At 35.4% G+C, this 20636-nt stretch overlaps 1 protein-coding gene and 1 pseudogene across 3 annotated transcripts in view; one reads left to right on the top strand and one right to left on the bottom strand.

The window, feature by feature from the left end:
• NUP155 (nucleoporin 155) overlaps positions 1-20636 on the top strand; it is a 53422-nt gene that overhangs the window by 28653 nt on the left and 4133 nt on the right. For 2 of the 3 annotated variants that reach the window (XM_061393694.1, XM_061393693.1), the window contains exons 21-34: positions 1316-1413; positions 3263-3393; positions 5866-6057; positions 6712-6850; positions 7503-7638; positions 8533-8686; positions 8894-8998; positions 9633-9787; positions 12713-12842; positions 14014-14127; positions 14800-14920; positions 15558-15668; positions 18612-18748; positions 20118-20224. In XM_061393694.1, coding sequence (XP_061249678.1) covers positions 1316-1413; positions 3263-3393; positions 5866-6057; positions 6712-6850; positions 7503-7638; positions 8533-8686; positions 8894-8998; positions 9633-9787; positions 12713-12842; positions 14014-14127; positions 14800-14920; positions 15558-15668; positions 18612-18748; positions 20118-20224 — 1830 coding nt within the window. The remainder of the gene's footprint in view (positions 1-1315; positions 1414-3262; positions 3394-5865; positions 6058-6711; positions 6851-7502; positions 7639-8532; positions 8687-8893; positions 8999-9632; positions 9788-12712; positions 12843-14013; positions 14128-14799; positions 14921-15557; positions 15669-18611; positions 18749-20117; positions 20225-20636) is intronic. The other variant, XM_061393695.1, reaches the window with a different exon arrangement.
• Positions 11553-12364, bottom strand: LOC133233312 (UPF0711 protein C18orf21 homolog; annotated as a pseudogene).

Below are 20636 nucleotides of genomic sequence, written 5' to 3' on the forward strand. Positions count from 1 at the left end.
TATCAGTCATTTCCTATCTTAATAACAAGCTGAAGTAACAAAAATACCATAAACTGCCTTAGATGACAAACGTTTATTTTTTATAGTTCTGGAGGCTGGAAGTCTGAGATAGAGTGTCAGCATGGTTAAGTTCCGGTGAGGACCTTCTTCCTGGTTTGCAGACAGCTGCTTTCTTTCTGTGTCTTATGTGGCAGAGAGAGAACCAGACCCAAGGTTCTCTGTTTTCTTCTTCTAAGGGTGGTAATCTCATCATGGGGCTACACCCTCATGACCTCATCCAGACCTAATTACCTTCCAAAGGCGCCACCACCAAGTAAAAGAATCTGCCTGCAATACAGGAGACCTGGGTTCAATCACTGGGTTGGGAAGATCCCCTGGAGAAGGGAATGGCAACCCACTCCTCTATTGCCTGGAGAATTCCTTGGACAGACCGTGGGGTCACAAAGAGTTGGACACCACTGAGGGACTTTAACTTTGTTTCACTTGGATATTTGAGTTTCACTATATGAATCTGGTGGTGCACAAACATGTGGAGTCCATGGCACTCCAAGTTGCCCGTCCCCCAGTTCCTACAAATACTAGTCTTCTCTGCCTCTGTGGACCTGCCATATTTTGGATGTTTTATGTAAATGAAAATAGACAACATGTGACCTTTTGTTTTGGGTTCTTTCTCTTAGTGTAATATTGTCACATGTAGTGTGTGTTAGTCCTTGGTTTCGTTTTTCCGTTTATCATTTGATACACATTTAACTTGTTTCAGCTTTTATCTTTTTTGTAAATGTTTTTGTTTTTTGAAGTTTAGTTGATTTACTGTGTTGTGTGTTTCAGCTTTTGACTATTATGAATGATGCTGATATGAACTTTCCTGTAGAAGTTTTTGTGTGGACACATGTTTAGGATGCACAGTTTTTGTTGTTATAAAATGATATAAACTTGTAAAAAATTCACATCACTCCCCCAGTGAATTAATTTGAAGTGACAGTGTAAACTTTTAATTATATGCCCTCCTCCAAGGGATCTTCCCATCCCAGGGATCAAATCCACATCTCTTACATCTCCTGCATTGGGAGGCGGGTTCTTTACCTATTGCCACGTGTATTGGCTATATGGTATTCCATTATAGTCAAGCTATTAGTAGTATAATGCTATTTATAATTTTGAACAACATATTGTAAAGTAATTAGCCTCCAATTAAATAAATTTATATTTTAAAAAAAAGAATTGCAAATGGAAAGTGGGTAAAAATGCTTTAAAATTAGGTGATGGTAATAGTTGCACAACCTTTTTAATATATTTTCTGGAATTTCTGTTTCAGTACTGCTGCCAAAGTACAGCAGAGGCTGATAGGATTCATGCGTCCTGAAAATGGAAATACTCAGCAGATGCAACAGGAGCTGCAGAGGAAGTTGCATGGTAAATTATTGCTTCTGATTGATCAGTTAAATGTTGATGACTCGAGTAAAGAGTCTTATTAGTTGAATAGAAAACAGTGGGTATCTCTTGATAAGGTCATTTGCGTTAATGAATATTTTTATTAAAATAATATTAGTGTTATTTGCATAAGTATAATATGGACATCTTGTATTTCCATAACTTCCAGCTCATAATTTTTTTTCCTTTCTTCCACCAGAAAACATGATGATATGTACCTTTTTTTTTTACTTTTTAATTAATTTATTTTTTTTTTTGACAAACCACACAGCTTGTGGGATCCCAGTTAGGTTGCCTTCACCCTTTGGGGTATTTTTATAATTCTGCTATGAATATGGTATACAAATAGAAATTTGACTTCCCACGTTCAATTATTTTCTTATGTATCCAGAATTGCAGTTGCTGGATTATGTGTAGTTCTATTTTTAATTTTTTGAGTAACCACCATAACTTTTTCATAACAACTATACCATTGTACATTTATACCACTAGTACACAAAGCATTCCAGTTTTCTCCACATTATCACCAGTAATTTTTCTTTTTCTTTTTTTAAATATCTATCCTTATGTGTGTGAAATGGTATTTGTTACATCGCTTACGATATGAATCAAGTGTTACGTTTTTGTGTGTTTTTTTTTAATCAGTTATAAAAAGTAACAGCTAAGGAAGGAGCAAAGGAACTGAAAAGTTCTTGTAACCATTAATTATTCCAGATGTGACCTGGAATAGTAATAAAATATTGTTTAAGTTTTGTCTGCCATTTAATTATCTTTTTAAAGTTCTTTGCCTTGTGTTGTTTAAGCCAGTTATTCTGGCTTATAGAACTTTGCCAATTAAGACACAGCCATTTACTTTTGTCTCAACGGACTTTCTTTCCTTCCTGCCAGATCCAGTTTTCTATTCAGTATTTGCAAATTTTTTTTTTAGTACTTCTTTTCAGGTAAGCTTGATAAAATACAAGCAATAGTAAGAATTTTTACAAAGGGGAGCATTCAAATTGCTGGCCATATACACTGAAATATCTCTTTGGTGAGCAATTTGATCATACATAATAAAAGCTAAAAATGCGTATGTATTCAAAGCCAGCAGTTTCACTTCTTAGTATATATGCAGGAGTAGTCTTTATCAGACGTTTTTCCTCACAGTAAGAAATAATTTTTACATTACGACCCAGATGTTGAAAAGCATACACACACAACTGAACACAATTTTAAGCAACAACTAAGACTATTTTGTACTCTATTCTTTTCCCCCTTTTTCATTCTATTTCCTTTTTTAAGGGGGAGGGGAAAAAAAGCTATCATGACTGACTGAATTGATTTCATGATTCTCTAGTGCATCTTAATATGAAAAGCAGTCCCATCAAAACCTGACTGTGTTTTCAAGGAGACCTTTTTTAAGGATATTTATAGCATTACTGTTTTAGTAGCAAAACATTGGAAACAATAGAAATGTCCTTCAGGTGGAAAATGGACCTAATTGTAGTAAAATCTACATAGTGGAATACTCAGCAATTAAAATAAATGCACTGGACTTATATTTATCAATATGAGTAGCCTGTGAAAATATAATTGAGCAGAAAAAAACAATGGTGTAAGTTGTCCAAAATGGCAACATTTTTACTATTTATGTATGCACACACACAGAAGCACTTACATATAGTGAGAGGATAAAGCCATGAATTCAGCAACTCATGATCATCATTCCCTGTGATCTGCAGAAGAACGATAAGGATCTCACCCTTAACTATGGTTGTCTTTATTTGAGATAAAGTGTTGTCTTACTTGAAATAAAATTTTGCAAACTTCATTGGTTGTGTTTTGTAATTAGAGGCTCAACTGAGTGAAAAGATTTCACTTCAGGCAATCCAGCAGTTGGTTCGAAAATCATACCAGGCTCTGGCTTTATGGAAACTTCTTTGTGAACATCAATTCACTGTTATTGTAGGAGAACTTCAGAAGGTAGGAAATTTTTTTCCTTAAAATCATACTATTAATATTGTGGTTAACTTGTTTTGAGTAAGCTTTAATCTTGCACTTAGATTCAGGAGGGATTCTTTTGGGAAGCATTTAGGTTATGATAAATTAGTATGTAATGAGAAAATTGAACTAAAGCATGATATGACTTGAAGACTGAGATTCGCTCAGTCATGTCTGACTCTTAGCAAGCCCACAGACTGTAGCCTGCCAGGCTCCTCTGTCCATGGAATTCTCCAGGCAAGAATACTGGAGTAGACTGCCATTCCCTTCTCCAGGGGATCTTCCTGATGCAGGAATCAAACCTGCTGCTGCTACTAAGTCGCTTCAGTCGTGTCCGACTCTGTGCGACCCCATAGATGGCAGCCCACCAGGCTCCCCCATCCCTGGGATTCTCCAGGCAAGAACACTGGAGTGGGGTGCCATTGCCTTCTGCGAATCAAACCTGGGTCTCCCACATTGCAGGCAAATTCTTTACTGTCTGAGCCACCCTGATAACATGAGGGATTCATTGTCAAAACCACAAGTTTGTGATATGTGGATGAAATCTTACTTTACTAAAGATATTTTTAAATACACAGTTCATTTGTATTCAGCATTTTCATTTTACCCCTTTTGCTTAATCCCCTTATTTTCTTTTTTACTGAATTATTTAAAAGTAGATCTCTGACATGGTTTTTCATTTCTATGTACTTTAGTATGTATTCCTTTAAAAAGGTGGCCATTTTCTTGAACACCAATTTTATTATTACATTTAGCAATATTATCAATTCTTTGGTAGCATCTGAAATAGTGAAATTACTGTCTTAAAATATCTTTTTGTAAGATTGGTTTATTCTAATTAGAATCTGAACAGTTGATTCACTCATTGCTTTTGGTTGTTATTTCTCTCTAGTCTCTCAGTCTAGAGTAATTCATTCTGTCTCTCTGCTGTTGCATTGTAGCAAATTTATATACTTGTAGTGAACTTGTTTGCCTGTTTCTTGCATTTTCTGTGAAATGGAAGTCAAGTCTATAGAAGCTTGATAAGTTCAGGTCCATTTATTTGAGAAAGAATAGAATACTTCATATATAGTAATTTATTATGTTTATTATTAACTAATGTATTAATTAAATTTTATTAGGAGACATAAAAGATTTGATTGTCCCACTTTTAGTCATATTGACATTGATTATTGGATTCAAAAGCTAAGTCTAGTCCTGCTGTTGTGAAATTCTTCATTGAACTTTCATCAAGCTTTCATCACATCAATTGATAATCATTACCTGAATCAGTTATTTCATTTAGGATTACAGAATGGTAATTTTCTAAGTCTGTGGTTTCTTCCATATTTATTAACTGTAGTTCTATTCCTTATCCTCTAGGGCTGTTTGGTTACCCAAAAATGTTTTGATTCTTGACTTTTAAGTATCAGTTTTTGAAGTTAAAAGACAATCTTTGTGTTCTTTCCAGTACTGTCCAGTGAGTTGTTTTGTTCCTTTTAAAGACGTATTTTCTGTTATCTTTTTAAAGATTCAAATGAATATGCTTAATTATGAAAGCTGTTTTCTTTTCCATGACAGCTAGAATAATCATTTCTAGTTTTATTGGCTGGTAAGCATAATCTAGGTCAACTTGTAGCCTAGGTATTATTTTTTTTGTGTGATTCATCTTCAAAGCTTCCTTCCCGACATGCTCATGGAATGCAAATTAAATATAAATCAAAAAATTGGGCATTGATTGTGTATTTGCTGAAATTTAGGAAAAGATAGTAGTCAAATCACTAAACCGAATGTTACTGTAATATAAATCACCCCAATACTTTAGAACTCCATTTTAGTAACCTGATTTGTACAAAATGAGATCAAACTCCAGTGTTAGAAGTTCTTGAATAATAGAAGTTGAACATTATTTTTGGCTTTCCTGATGGTTTAGTGGTAAAGAATCCACCTGCGATACTGGAGACACAGGTTTAATCCCAGGGTTGGGAAGATCCCTGAGAGTAGGAAATGGCAACCCACTCCAGTCTTCTTGCCTGAACAGTCCCACGGACAGAGGACCCTGTCAGGCTATAGTTGCAAAGTGATGGACACAACTGAGCAAGCAGGAGACACATTATTTTGGATAGATAAATGTAAGCCAAAGATTTTTTAATGTAGATAATTGATTGTTTTTTCCTAGTTATAACTAAAGTCAGGAGGCCTGCCTCCAATTTTGGCTCATACTTGGGCTTTGCTTTCTGTTTATAAAGTGAGAGATTTGGAATAGGCATACTATGGGCTCTTTTCCAGTTCTCTATGATGTATGAAAATTTGTAAAATTTTATTATTTTTATACTTCAGTATATTTTATTTTTTAAATTATAGAGGCTATTAATGTTTTAATTATTTTAAATTATTGAAGAAATTTCATTCTGTGCAGAAATACGATATTCCTATATTTTTGATCAAAGGAATAATTTTCTCTTATACTCCTAGGAATTTCAAGAACAGTTAAAAATCACCACCTTTAAAGACCTGGTAATCAGGGACAAGGAACTGACCGGGGCATTAATTGCTTCTCTGATCAACTGCTACATCAGAGATAATGCTGCTGTTGATGGCATTAGTTTACACTTACAGGACATCTGCCCACTTCTTTATAGCACTGATGATGCAATTTGTTCTAAGGTATGATGTTCTGTTACCTGTTTGGTGTTTTTTGCAGTGTGCTAAGAGCACAGTGGTACTGTAATCAGAAATTCTCTTTTTTCCTTGACATATGACCTGGGGGTAGGTCTCTTAGCCTTTCATGACCTCAGAATTCTCCTCTGTGTAAGAAGGAAGTTGGAATATATTATTTCTTAAAATACATATATAAATTTTTCATAAAGAATCTTTGATAGTATTTCTAGACCATATGGAAAAAATGGTTAAATATGCCTTTCTTTAAAATATTTTTTTAAAATCACTAAAATTTGTGTATAATAAATTAGAGTTAATTGGGCAATTTTTATTGATCCTTTCCTACAGGTGAAAAAACCTTAAAAAATCAGTGTTTCCCGGACTGCCTGCTGACCAATAATGTATTTACTAGGCAAGAGATTTACCAGTCAAAAGCTGTCTTACTTAACATATTTGAGAGAGGAATTAAGAATAGCTAGGATATTTTGGTCAAAAACTTTTCTGCCTAAAATTAAGAAGAAGTAAGTTTGCAGAGTTGTTTTTATCTTTGATGGTCATAAACCAGATGTAAATTTAGACATAAATTAAAACCTGTATTGATAGCATCATCTGTGTGCTTGATTTCATATCTTCCTAAGTTCTTACCATCTCTACGTCTAGGCAAATGAGCTTCTCCAGCATTCCCGACAAGTTCAAAATAAGATTGAAAAGGAACGAATGTTAAGGGAATCCTTAAAAGAGTATCAGAAAATCAGCAATCAGGTGGACCTATCCAGTGTTTGTGCTCAGTACAGGCAAGGTGAGAAACGAAATGTTTCATACCTTCTGCTCAACTCAGAGGCACATCTTCCTTCGATTTTCAGTGGCCCAAGTGATAAGACATACAAAATAAATTTCTGTGTCTTAGTGTTTGATGACTACCAGCTTCTAGAAGAGCAATAGTGCTCTTATCTTGAAATGTATAACTTTTTAACATTGTAGTGTCAGTCCTGTTCTGGTTAAACTACTGTCTGTATTAGATTGCTTTCTGGGTTACATTTATTTTTCAGGTACTTTCGATTCTTTTGACTAATTTTTTTACCTGTCTGCACAGTTTAAAATTACTTGAAATCAAATCTAACATGATGTTCTGTTAGAACAGGTAGTACTATGAATCCTTAGATGGTTTTTTTTTTCCATCAAGTAACTGTAGTCCTCCTCTTTGTTATTTTAAATATGAAATTTTTTTAACAGTGAAGAAAATATATTAATGCTGCCTTTTCGGCATGTTTTTAGAACCTAGTTCTTCGATAGACTCATCAGAAGTAATTTATATGATATTGTCATCTAGGTAACTAATACACAGTAGAACCCTTACAATAGTGAACATAATAACCTTGATCAGCGTCTTTATAAGCCAGCTAAGGAAAAATGTATCCACTTAATAATATGCCTTAACTCTTTCCCATTAGTGCGTTTTTATGAGGGTGTGGTGGAGCTCTCTCTTACTGCTGCAGAAAAAAAAGATCCTCAGGGTCTTGGACTTCATTTCTATAAACACGGAGAACCAGAAGAGGACATCGTAGGACTTCAGGCTTTCCAGGAAAGGTGAGTTTTATCACCTTAGCAGAGTCTCAACTTTATGGATATAGGACTTTTCTTTGTGAAAAGTTTGACTGGTAGTATTGGGAAAATAATGTTTCAAGTACAGCCCTTATGAAATTGAATTATGCTTTTCCTAAAAATGCCCATTTTATCAAAGGTGTGAATCAATATTATAATTCTTTGCCTAGGGATAAAATTATAGTCTGTTGGGAATTCTTAAGGAATATTTTGAACTACCTCTGTGATTTTTCTGAAATTGTATTACTGTCAGTTTTTTGTTTCTGGTTTGTTTTTTTTTTTCCCCCCAAACTTTAAACTTTATTTTGTATTGGGTTATAGCTGATTAACAATATTGTGGTAGTTTCAGGTGAACAGCGAAGGGACTGAGCTGTACACATACATGTATCCTTCCCCCCAGACCCCGCTTCCATCCAGGCTGGCACACAGCACTGAGTTCCATGTACTATACAGCACGTCCTTGTTGGTTATCCATTTTGAATACAGCAGTGTATACATGTTAATGTCAGTTTTAAATGTGATGACATTTTTGGAAACAAAAGTGCTGCCTAACCTGTCCAGCCCTCAGTGTCTTGTTCTAAATGAAGATTAATTGTTTTGTTTTAGTATTTTAAAGGATGATTTTTAAATGTTTAGAGACTGCTAAAAAACAGTGGATATTCATAAGGGAAATATATAACCAATCTTAGACATGCGTTTAATTTTTATGAGTTCACCCTTCTAAACAAATGCTTCTCCAACCTACAGGAAAAGTGTATGATTTGTATTATTTTTAATACCAAATTGTGTGTGTATTCAAAATTACCTTTAGTTTGTATTTCAGTTGTTAACCAGTTGCTAACTAAATCATGTAACCGTTCCTCTTTCATGCTTTTTCAGATTAAACAGTTACAAGTGTATTACAGATACACTTCAAGAACTGGTAAATCAAAGTAAGGCTGCTCCTCAGTCTCCCAGCGTCCCCAAGAAGCCCGGGCCTCCGGTGTTGTCATCTGATCCCAACATGCTGAGTAATGAAGAAGCAGGACATCATGTAAGGGACACAGTGTATTTTCATTCTGAAAATGCACTGCATTTAGAAGTTCTGCACGGTGGTGGAGGTGGTATAGTCATCTAGGGAAAGGTGATAGCTCTCAGAACTTACCATTTAAGGATTCTTGATTTCTTGCAAGAGGTTTAAAAGGCTGAAGGTCAGGTCAAGCGTTTAACTGTGCTAATTTTTACTGTTTTGTTTTTTTAGTTTGAACAAATGCTTAAATTGTCTCAGCGATCCAAAGATGAACTCTTTAGTATTGCCCTTTATAATTGGCTAATACAAGCAGACCTTGCAGATAAACTGCTACAGGTAAATATTTTTTATACCAATAGTGTTAATTTATATTTTTAAGTAGCATTAACTCAGTGGGTTAGTATATATGATTATTAGGAAATACCAACCGTTAGGTATTAGTGAAAAGCCAAATAATGTAATACTTTTTTCTAGTGAGCAAGATATCCTGTTGCTCTAATTTTCTTGTTATTTAGAAGCTGATTGGGATTGTTTATATTGTGGCATGAAAATCAATGGATCATGAATTCGGAGACCTGAACTTTGTCTTAACTCTGCCATTAAGCTGCTTCACAAATGTCCTTTCACTACCCTAAGCGTCAGTGTTCCTCACCCTGTAAAATGGCAACAGATTGTGGCAAGGATGTCTTTGAGCTCAGAGGCTAGAAATCAGTAACTGTGTTCTCAAAGTTTATTAAAAGATTTGCAATTGGGTTGTAATAAATTATTTTTATCAACATAATACGACTATCATAGCAGTTCTTTGATAATTTATAATGAGAAAAATTGCCCCTTTCTTATCTGTTACTGGATTATAATATTGCTTATGTATTCATAAAACAAGGCACACCTATAAAATGATGATATATTTATTATGTAAAGAGCAAGTGGGTGGTCAGAAAATGTCTCTGAACAACTGTACAATTTCCAGATTGCTTCTCCATTTCTGGAGCCACATCTAGTACGAATGGCCAAAGTTGATCAAAACAAAGTTCGTTATATGGATCTACTCTGGAGGTATTACGAGAAGAACAGAAGTTTTAGCAGTGCAGCTCGTGTCCTGTCCAAATTAGCTGACATGCATAGGTATGGCCTCATATTCTCACTGTGATGAGTAATTGATAACTGGACCATATCTAGTTACTGCACCCAGACTTTAATTTTTAAATTTAAGATTTTAAGAAAACTTTATTCAGGTTATACATATATAGAATTTTTATGAGTTTACTTGGATTTACCTAAAGTGAAAGTGTTGGTCACTCAGTCATGTCTGATTGTTTGTGACTCCATGGACTGTAGCCCGCCAGGCTCCTCTGTCCACGGGGATTCTCCAGGCGAGAATACTGGAGGGGTTGCCATGCCCTTCTCCAGGGGACCTTCCTGACCCAGAGATTGAACCTAGGTCTCCAACATTGTAGACAGATTCTTTACCATTTGAACTACATGGGAAGCCCTGGATTTACCTGAAGTTTATAGTTTTTCTTTTTGTTTGTTTCATTTTTAATAATGTGTAAAGGTACCAAATAACTTCTACTAAACAGACTCTATTCAAACTATTTTCTAAACCCTTTTTCTTTAAACTATGTCTTTAGATTCTTTTCTAGTGATGGCAAATCATTACTATTATTAATTAAAAGGACAAAAAATGCTTTTCAAAGGCATTATAATTTTAAACGTGTAACAAATTCCAGACCAATTTCCTCAACTCTTACATTGGTTTAAGCTCCTGACAAGGTCTTACAGCATATATATTAAGGAGGATTAAGAATTCTGTTACAGAAGGCATTGGTATGTCCAATTAGATTGTCATATAAAGACAATACAAGACAATACAATTTTGGAAAGATTATTAATTTGACCCTCTTCATTTGAAATGTTGCCAAAAGAATATGGTGCTATTTTTAAAACATAAAGATTGGTTATGTTAGGAAGAGGAGGTGTTTGAGGCAAAGCTGTGGTTAAACCATGTTAATCAGAACGGTTACGTCAAGCATCCAGCTGTGGCTGACAGCAGGTGGGAGAGTGTGTGTCTGTGCAGTCACGCAGTTGGAATTACTGCGTGTGTGGACCCAAGGCATTTTTTATCTTCTTGCCCTCTTTGGTCACAATAATCACTTGATTTTCATAAATTCCCCTCACATACAGAAAATGACATATATCGTAGTGACTTCAATTTGTCTTTGGTTTAATAAAAGGAAAGAAAAGGAATTTGAGCTAGTAAAGACCTAAAATGTATTTCAGAGTAAAGGCCTTGGTCAAGTCGTAGTTTTTGTATAACCAAGAATTGACCAAAAAAAAAAAAACCAAAAGACGAAATGACGGCATTATTAAATATTTAATTCACTATAGCTCTGTCTTAAGGTTCTGTAATTCATTTCTTTATCCAGTATTATTTTCTGCCCTCAGAGGCACATATGGACTGTGACCTTATCCAGGCCTTCAGAATCTCATTTCTGGATTACTCTTGTCATTCCTCTTTGTACATCCAAGTACCATTACTGTACAAATCTTTGTAAGTCATTTCGGTCATTGCTTGCACTGTTAGAGTGGCCCTTAATTGCCTTTTCATTTGAACTTTTGGACCTTTTTCCTTGTTATCACAATTACTACGTTCTTGTTATAAAATATTTGGAAATCCTCTTTTAAGGACAGTGCCCATTGTCCATTTCTACTTCACACATGCATACAACCTAATTTTCCCTTCATGTGAGGACCCTGTACGTCTAGTCTTTAGCTCGTAACTTAGCATCCATCTCTTTCCACAATAAAATATTTTTCCAACTATTATGTTACTCTTTCTCACTATACTCTTTTTCTATATATGTAAGCTGTACCAAATAAGTTGGTGGCTATGGAATATTCTACTTTAAGTAATTTGGAAATGTTATCCACTTTCAAAATGTTTGTTTCAAGTGGGGTTTTTTTGTTATTTTTTTTTTAAGAGATGAGAGGGGGAAATAAAGCCTTTATGAAACAAGGCTCCTGAAGGTACAGTCTTGTTTTCTTTGTCCATGTATATCTTTACTACTTACAAGGACCTTTTATATATTTTTGACCCTCATAATCATCCTGTTAGGGAGGCAGATTTCAGTTTTTCATTCTAACAAGGTATTTTTCTCCATTAAACACTGAAGAATGCCAGGAAGAGTTTGTTCTTGGACCCCAGTTTCCATGTATTTTAAGAATAAATACAGGTTTTTGTAAAAGCAGTTTTTCTAAGTTTCAGAAATTGCATTAAACCTTTTTTACTTTCATAGTTCACCCTTTACACAGGAGACATTTCTAAAGTTCACCCTTGGATTCTTCCCAGTCACTCTGACTAAGCAACACTTAGCTGAGAGGTGTTTCTTTGTTTCACTCACGTTCTTTGAGGAGCAGATGGGGGTTAACTGTCCAGATGTAGGTGTTCTGAAGATCAGTGTTGGGCTCTTCTTGCCTTTGGACGAGATAAACCATGGTTTAGGTTTGCAGAACTTAAGAGTCTTTCTGGGTTCTTCAGGCTATTTACTTGTAAGAGTGCTAGGATTGCTCTTCAGTGCTGACAGAAAGCGTCTCCTTTTATCAGTCTTTAACTGTTCTGTTGCATGTTTTGTGAGTAATCAACAATACATTTTTGTGGTCTTTGTACTTTTTCAGAATTTTTGCTTCCTTAAACCTGAACATATAATTTCTTCTCAATTAAGAAGTTTCTGTATTTTGGGTATCAATTTGGGTTTGGCCACATTAAGGTAGAGAAATGAAGAATATGAGGAATAATAAAAAGTTTTCTTTAACTTTAGAAGGTTCCAAGTTTTAATATACTGAAGTTTTAAAATAGTAAGATAATTTTTTGGATATAAGTATTTCTTTATGTGTTCACTGAAATTGTGGATCTCTTTTGTTAGAAATCCTCTACTTTTTCAAGTTTCAAATGGCCTTTTATGTTAATTTGGTATAAAATAGTACATCATAACTGATATATAGGCTCCTGAAGAATTCACATAAATAAAAGTAAGGATTTTCCCCCTCCAGCACAGAAATTTCACTTCAGCAGCGACTCGAATACATTGCTCGGGCCATTCTTAGTGCCAAAAGTTCCACTGCCATTTCATCAATAGCTGCAGACGGTGAATTCCTTCACGAATTAGAGGAAAAAATGGAAGTAAGTGCTAACAATACTTAAGCCTGTCCACACTGATGATTAGCCACGTGTTAGTCCACTTCTCTCTTCCCCTAATAAATAGTAGGTCTGTAGCAGTCAGTATTAATTTTAATCTCTTCTGCCTTCTTTCTTTCTTTTCATATTTATATATAAATAAAAGATTTTAACAATACAGCACTTGGGTCCTAGGGCATTGCTATAATCTAAAAGTTTTCTCTGTGACATTTCTAAAGGTTAATTCTAATTCTTCTAACACTAAGCAGATTATATTGCATTCACCATTAATTCCAGAGATTATTAATAGATGTGTGAAGTAGAGTGGGCTAAAGCCTTTACTAAGAGACACACTAATGTATATTTAGTGGTCCATATACAAAAGCTTATTCCTCATTCACAAAAATCCAGAGTTGGTGTTCCTGATTGGCATGTGGCTTCCTTCCACTTGGTTGATGTCACTTCCCAAATTCTATTTTCTGGTTCTACCATTCCAATAGTCTTACCTTTTTTTTTTTTTTTTTGATCAGAGGGAAGAAGTGTGAAGAGAGCATGTCAGAAGCACATTCACTCTTAAAAACCTCAGCCCTGAAGTGGCATACTTATGTTCACATTGCCTTGAAGAGAACTTAGTCTTAGGGCCAGACTCCATGCAAAGGAGGCTGTGAAGTAGAGTTCTGGCCATTTTGTCTGGCTGTAATCATGGGAGAAACTGGTGTTGGTGGGCAGCAAAGGCTCTCAGGCACAGCCCAGTCCCTATGTAATCCTCTTTGTTGTAATGAAGGGTTGATAGTCTGTTCTAATAAAAGCCTTTATACATTTTTTTTATCGAGGTAGAATTGACATATAACAATTGCTCAGGTGTACAACATAATGATTAAATTTTTCTATATATTGTAAAAGGATCACAATAAGTCTGGTGAGCATTTGTCACCATAAATGATTACAAAAATTTTTTTTTCTTGTGATGAGAACTTTTTAATATCTACTCTCTAGGCAACTTTCTAAATATGCAATACAGTATCATTAACTATAGTTACTATGCTATTATTTTAACAAACTTAAAATTTGTTATTTAGCAAACAAACTTAAAAGTCAGATACTAGGAGTCATTTCTCCAAATACCTGGTGATTTATCATGAAGAACTTACGATTTGCTTTTTTCTACCCAAACCAGGTTGCCAGGATCCAACTTCAGATACAAGAGACACTACAAAGGCAATATTCCCATCATTCTTCTGTACAGGATGCAATTTCTCAGCTGGATTCTGAACTAATGGACATAACTAAGGTAACAAAAAGGCAAATGAAATCCCTATGATAATCAGCTATTATCTACAAATTCCTTGTTTCTTTTGCATTTTCCTTTAAGAAAGCAGTTGAGCCATCTTTGGGAGCTCGTCACTGGGCTGAAACCACCGTGTTACCTCACCCTTAGAGCATGTTTCTCTTTCCAGGCCACTTTCTGTCAAGAATCTATGAACCTCACATGGGGCTTAGTTAAAACTCCTGCCATCTAATTTATGGACTGCTTCTTGTCTTGAAAGAATAATTTATATTTGCCCAACTTGCCAAGCCTCTCCCACTCTGTACCCTCTGGAACAGTTTCTTTTTCAGTTATTACTGGACATTTCTCTAAGTACCCAGAAGCACCCTTAGATTTGTCAGTATATCCATGATCTTTTCAAACCTTAGTTTGGACAATACTAGTTCTAAAAGAAGTGTCACTGCGGCATCTTGCTCCTAGCCAAGGGGGAAAAAAAAGGCACACCTATTGAAATCTGTTTAAATGTGTTAACCATTCTTAATCTGGCATTATGACAACCTACACACCATCACATATTTATATCATATCTTAGGAACTTCAGATAACATCTTTGGTTACTTTTGACTTTCAGTGGGTTCTTTTTTGTTAATTTCTGAATACTAACCTCTTGATGGATGTTGGCATTTTCTCCTACAGCTTTATGGGGAGTTTGCTGACCCATTTAAACTTGCAGAATGTAAACTTGCAATAATTCACTGTGCTGGTTATTCAGACCCTATACTGGTGCAGACACTTTGGCAAGATATCATAGAAAAAGGTAAGTATTCACAGCTAGGTCTGTTAGCTACACATTATTTAATGACTTGGTAGAAGAGTGAATGTACACTGTTAGTGATCATATATTAAGGGCTCATGAAAATTGTATATATCTAAGCAGAGGGTAAGTGACAGGTACCTGGATATGGTTGAAGGTGATCCTCTAGAGAAGGATTCCAGTGAATGTTTGAGAGGACCCTCAGAAGAGATTGTGATTTTTGTGGTTTGTACTGCTTAGTAAGGAATTCTGAGAAACTTAGCTCAGAATCCCATAACCAGTCCCCTTCTAAGATGAAAGTATGTCAGACACTAGCGGAAACAGAATCTGCTCATTATATTAATGTGAATACAAACAAGCTCTATCGTATTTTGTCCCTTGAGACACAATAAAATAGTTTAAACTTTTCACATTAAAAACACTTTGAGGAGAAGGAAATGGCAACCCACTCCAGTATTCTTGCCTGGGAAATCCCATGGACAGAGGAGCCTGGTGGGCTACAGTCCATGGGGTCTACAAGGAGTAGGATTTGACTGAGTGACTAACAATTTCACTTTCAGGGAACTACGTCCCATGCCACAAGGCCAAAAATTAAAAAAAAAAAAAACTGCTTTGGGTTTCTCATGACCTCTTTTTACAGAACTAAATGAAAGTGTGACGTTGAGCTCCCCAGACAGGATGCATGCTCTTAGTCTCAAGATTGTGCTCCTGGGCAAGATATATGCCGGCACGCCTCGCTTCTTTCCTCTCGGTGAGCCATAACTTCAGCTGCAGTCATGGGGCTTTTGTCTTCTCTTTGTTTTGATGGTGTTCTTCATTGACATGGAGAAATAATGATTTTTAGAGCAAAATCATTTTGTTGTTGCAATTTATCAGCTTTGCAGTTTAATTCTACCTCTCCAGAAAAAAGCACTTCCAAAGACTAGTAGGATCTGTTGATGAATAGTTTTAGATGTGAAACTTTCTTTGCTTGACCTTCCAGGTTTATATAGCTATGTTGAAATAGTACTAACAGACCACAGTGTTATATTATTGGCAACGTTATACAAGTTTGAAGAGAAGGGAAAAATAGCTGATGTTTTCATGTGTTGATGATCTGTGATTGGTTTAACTGCTCCCTGAATATTGAGGACATATTTTTCTTTAAAATAGCAAGTAGTTGTGTTAAAAATGTAATTTCTGTGAATCCCTTTCTTAACCAAATTTGTAAGGTAGGAAACTCTATTATGAGCCATTTGCCAACTTGTAATGTCTTCTTCGGTTGTAAAACAATAGACTCAACATAAATACATTCATACAGTAGAATGTTAAATAAGCACTTTGTGCTTTCAAAAAGTGATGAGAAACATGAAGATACTTATAACCTTATATTGTTTTTAAAATATGAAGATACAGACTTGTTTACAGGTCTTCTCTGATTTAGGATTTATTCCCTGGACATGGTAAGAAATAAAACTGTTACAATCATATCCTTATTTCTTATAAGTACAGTGTTAAAAACTGCCTATGCCCTTTCAGTTCAGTTCAATTGCTCAGTCGTGTCCGACTCTTTGCGACTCCATGGACTGCACCACGCCACGCTTCCCTGTCCATCACCAACTCCCAGAGCTTGCTCAAACTCATGTCCATCGAGTCGGTGATGCCATCCAACCATCATCCTCTGTTGTCCCCTTCTCGTCCTGCCTTCAGTCTTTCCCAGCATCAGGGTCTTTTCAAATGAGTCAGTTCTTCGCATCAAGTGGCCAAAGTATTGGAGTTTCAGCTTCAACATCAGTCCTTCCAGTGAACACCCAGGACTGATCTCCTTTAGGATGGACTGGTTGGATCTCCTTGCAGTCCAAGGGACTCTCAAGAGTCTTCTCCAACACCACAGTTCAAAAGCATCAATTCTTCAGCGCTCAGCTTTGTTTATAGTCCCATCTCTCACATCCATACATGACTTCTGGAAAAACCATAGCTTTGACTAGACGGACCTTTATTGGCAAAGTAATGTCTTTTCTTTTTTCTTTTTTTAAATTTATTCATTTTAATTGGAGGCTAATTACAATATTGTATTGGTTTTGCCATACATCAACATGAATCTGCCACAGGTGTACACGTGCTCCCCATCCTGAACCCCCCTCCCACCTCCCTCCCCATACCATCCCTCTGGGTCATCCCAGTGCACCTGTCTTTTCTTTTTAATATGCTGTCTAGGTTGGTCATAGCTTTTCTTCCAAGGAGCAATCATCTTTAATTTCATGGCTGCAGTCACCATCTGCAGTGATTTTGGAGCCCCCCAAAATAGTGTGTCACTGTTTCCATTGATTGGTAAAATAAAGAGCAACCATATGAGTATGTGAAGCTTGACAATTTTAATAGCAAAATGACCACGTTGTGCACAGTACCTTTTGAGGGTATTTCTTCTTTGACTTAAGATTGTTAGTTGTGCAGCCCAATAAAATTTAGAATAGAAGAGAACTTCCTTTTTCTATCACTCTGTCAAAGGCAAACAAGAGACTTCAAGCTGGAACAAATTGAGACTTTAGAATTTCTATTACCTCTCCAGAATTTCTGTGTGGTAACTTGTAGTTACCTGTTAACTGTAGTTAACTGTTCAATCTTTAGTGATTCTTTCTTGCCCATGGCTATTCACATTGGTCAGTCTCAGATTTTAGGTACCATAAATATGAATTTGATTGCTTCTGTTAAGAGCTTATTTATGATATAACAGGTAGTAAAAAGTGAGAGTGGGACCACAATTAGAGTCACCAAAATAAAGAATCTTATGAATATTATATTTAATATTTCTAAAATCAAGATACAGCACCCCTTCTTTTTCTGAAAAGCTGTTAAGATCCAGTGTTTCAAGATATTAAGGAACTCTTATCATGAGACTTCCCTGGTGGTCCAGTGTTTAAGATTCCATGCTCCCTGAGCAGGGGGCCTGGGTTTGATTCTGATGGGGGAACTAGATCCTACATGCCACAACTAAAGATTCCTCATGGCGCAACTACACATCTTTCATGCCACAATAAAGGTCAAAGTTCCTGTGTGCCGCAACTGAGACTCCGCACAGCCAAGAAATAAATAAATGAATAATTGAATAAATTTTAAAAATATATATATAAGCAGGCCCTCTCTAAAAGTGTGATTGTCAATGATCTCTGTTCTCCACTTGTACCTTTTGCTTTTTTCTACATTCACTCTAATAGTTTTTTTCCCTAATAGCTTTGAAGTGTGTAAGCGAATGGTTTTAGCATATTTGCAGAGTTGTGCAACCATCACAGTTAAATTTAGACCATTTTCATCACCATTTTCATCAAAAAGAAATATCCACCCTCAGCCTTAAGCACCCACTAATCTCCTTTCTGTCTCTATAGGTTTGCCTGTTTTGGTATATGCCTTATTTTATATTCAAAGAATTATTTGTTTTGAAAATTGTTTTTTAAAAAATTTCCCTCTAGAAGCTTCTCAGTTATGAATAAGACCTACTTTTTAGTATCAAGTGTTAACAAATCTAGAACAACAAAAATTAGTGATTATATGAGGTGAAGGACATGTAACTAATTTTATCGTGGAAAACATTTTGCAATATGTTTTAGATCATCCCATTTACACCTTAAACTTACACAGTGCTATATGTCAATTGCATCTTGGTAACACTGGGCAAAAGTAGAGTTAACAATCCCAGCTGATCTTTTTCTCTCCCCAGATTTTATCGTGCAGTTCTTAGAGCAGCAAGTTTGTACTTTGAACTGGGATGTGGGTTTTGTGATACAGACAATGAATGAAATTGGAGTGCCATTACCTAGACTACTGGAAGTATATGATCACTTGTTCAAGTCACGGGTAAGGAAAATATTAAATAAAATAATTTAGTTAAATCAATTTAATTTTCTAGATACAGGAGCAGATTTTTTTGGTTGTGTGCTTACAAGTATCATATAATAGAGTTGCATCAGAAATTTGCTTCATTTGTTGAGTATCAGAAATTATCATGTTTCAGACTTTTGATACCAGTAATGAGAGTTGCTTTGTTATATACCATGATAAAAATCAAATATTTTTCAGTATCAATAAAGCATAATTACATATGCTTTACTTTTAGCTGAATAGGCTAAATACATTAAGAATTACTTACTGTAAAGGAATAGAGCCTTTCCTGGTGGTCCAGAGATTAAGAATCCACCTCCCAACACAGGACATGTAGGTTTGATCCCTGGCCGGGGAACTGAGATCCCACGTGCCACAGGGCAGATGAGCCCACACACCACAGCTAGAGAGCCTGAGTGCACAATGAAAACGCAGCACAGCCAAAAAAGAAAAGTAAATTAATAAAGAACAAAATATCATTCACTGTAAAAACAAAATATTTATTCTCAATCCTTGTAACCTCATCTAAAATATCAGTGCTTAAAGATCTTTCTCTCCACAAGAAAAGGAAAATTTAACTATATGGTGACAGAGGATAACTAGGCTTATTATGGTGATCATTTTGCATCATTTTGAACGCAAACAGCAAATCACTCTATTGTATTGAAACTACTACAATGTTACATGTCAGTTATACCTCAGTTTTTTTAAAAAAGATCTTCCTCACCATATTTAATCTTATTGGACTTAAGTTGTGTAATTTTTATCCTAAGATGAAAGAACTAAACGAAACCTGTTGAACTGGCTTGTGTTTAATACTAGTCATGATTATAGTAGCTTCATCAGAACATTCATACAGTGCTTTCCAAGGCACTTATTTATCTCATTAAAACTCACACTGAGCCTTTGACAAAAATGAACAACTAATAATATCCCATTTACATCTGACAAGAGCAGAGATGTTAAATAACCTATTCAAGTCACATGGCTAGTAATGGTGGAGTCAGAACTAGAATTAAGATTCTCTGACTACTGGTTTAGTCTTTTTTTTGGTTTAGTCTCTTATTCACACTACCAGATTAAATCTGCATAGGTTCCAGGTAAGAATCGTGTCACAGTCAATAGGAAGAAATGGATTCTTTTTTTTCCTATTGTCTCAGGTTCCTAAACAGCAAATTCATATGCTCTGCAAAGTGCAATGATACATCAAATATTCTTCCTAAAGGACTTCACAGTGCAGTGTTCAGTGCACTGAACTCTGATGAGTATTTTAACTAACATAAGTGAGGGAAAAATGAGTGGACACAATTCACCTTAAAACTGATGATGTGTTTTTTCTTTATAGGATCCATTCTGGAACAGAATGAAGAAGCCACTACACCTTTTGGATTGTATACATGTACTATTGACAAGATATGTTGAAAATCCTAGCCAAGTTTTAAATTGTGAGAGGTAACTATGAATTAGATACTGTGTTGTATACCAAAGGTTTTTAAATGCATTGAATAAATATCTGGGTAACAAATTTGGAGATTGTGGGGCACAATACAGAGACTCAAAGAAGTATGCGAGATTTAAACTCGTGTATGTTTGCAGAAACTATTTGATGTCAGTTAGCACATATAAAAGGTGAGAGTTTTTCCATTTTCCAGCCCTTGTCCTGATTTCTCCCTGTAAATGAAAGGATAAAATTAATGAATTACTGCTAAACTCCTTCCATTTTGAATGAGCAACTTAGGAAGTGCCATTGTGTCTTTTGTGATATTATTGGCCATTTCAAAATACATTTGTTTGAGGAGACCAAATGAATGTAAATATTTAATACTAATTTAAGGAGTCATTCCTTACTGCCTTCCTTCTCATT

Source organism: Bos javanicus, chromosome 20 (assembly GCF_032452875.1).
Source record: "Bos javanicus breed banteng chromosome 20, ARS-OSU_banteng_1.0, whole genome shotgun sequence".
In the NCBI taxonomy this organism is placed as follows: domain Eukaryota; kingdom Metazoa; phylum Chordata; class Mammalia; order Artiodactyla; family Bovidae; genus Bos; species Bos javanicus.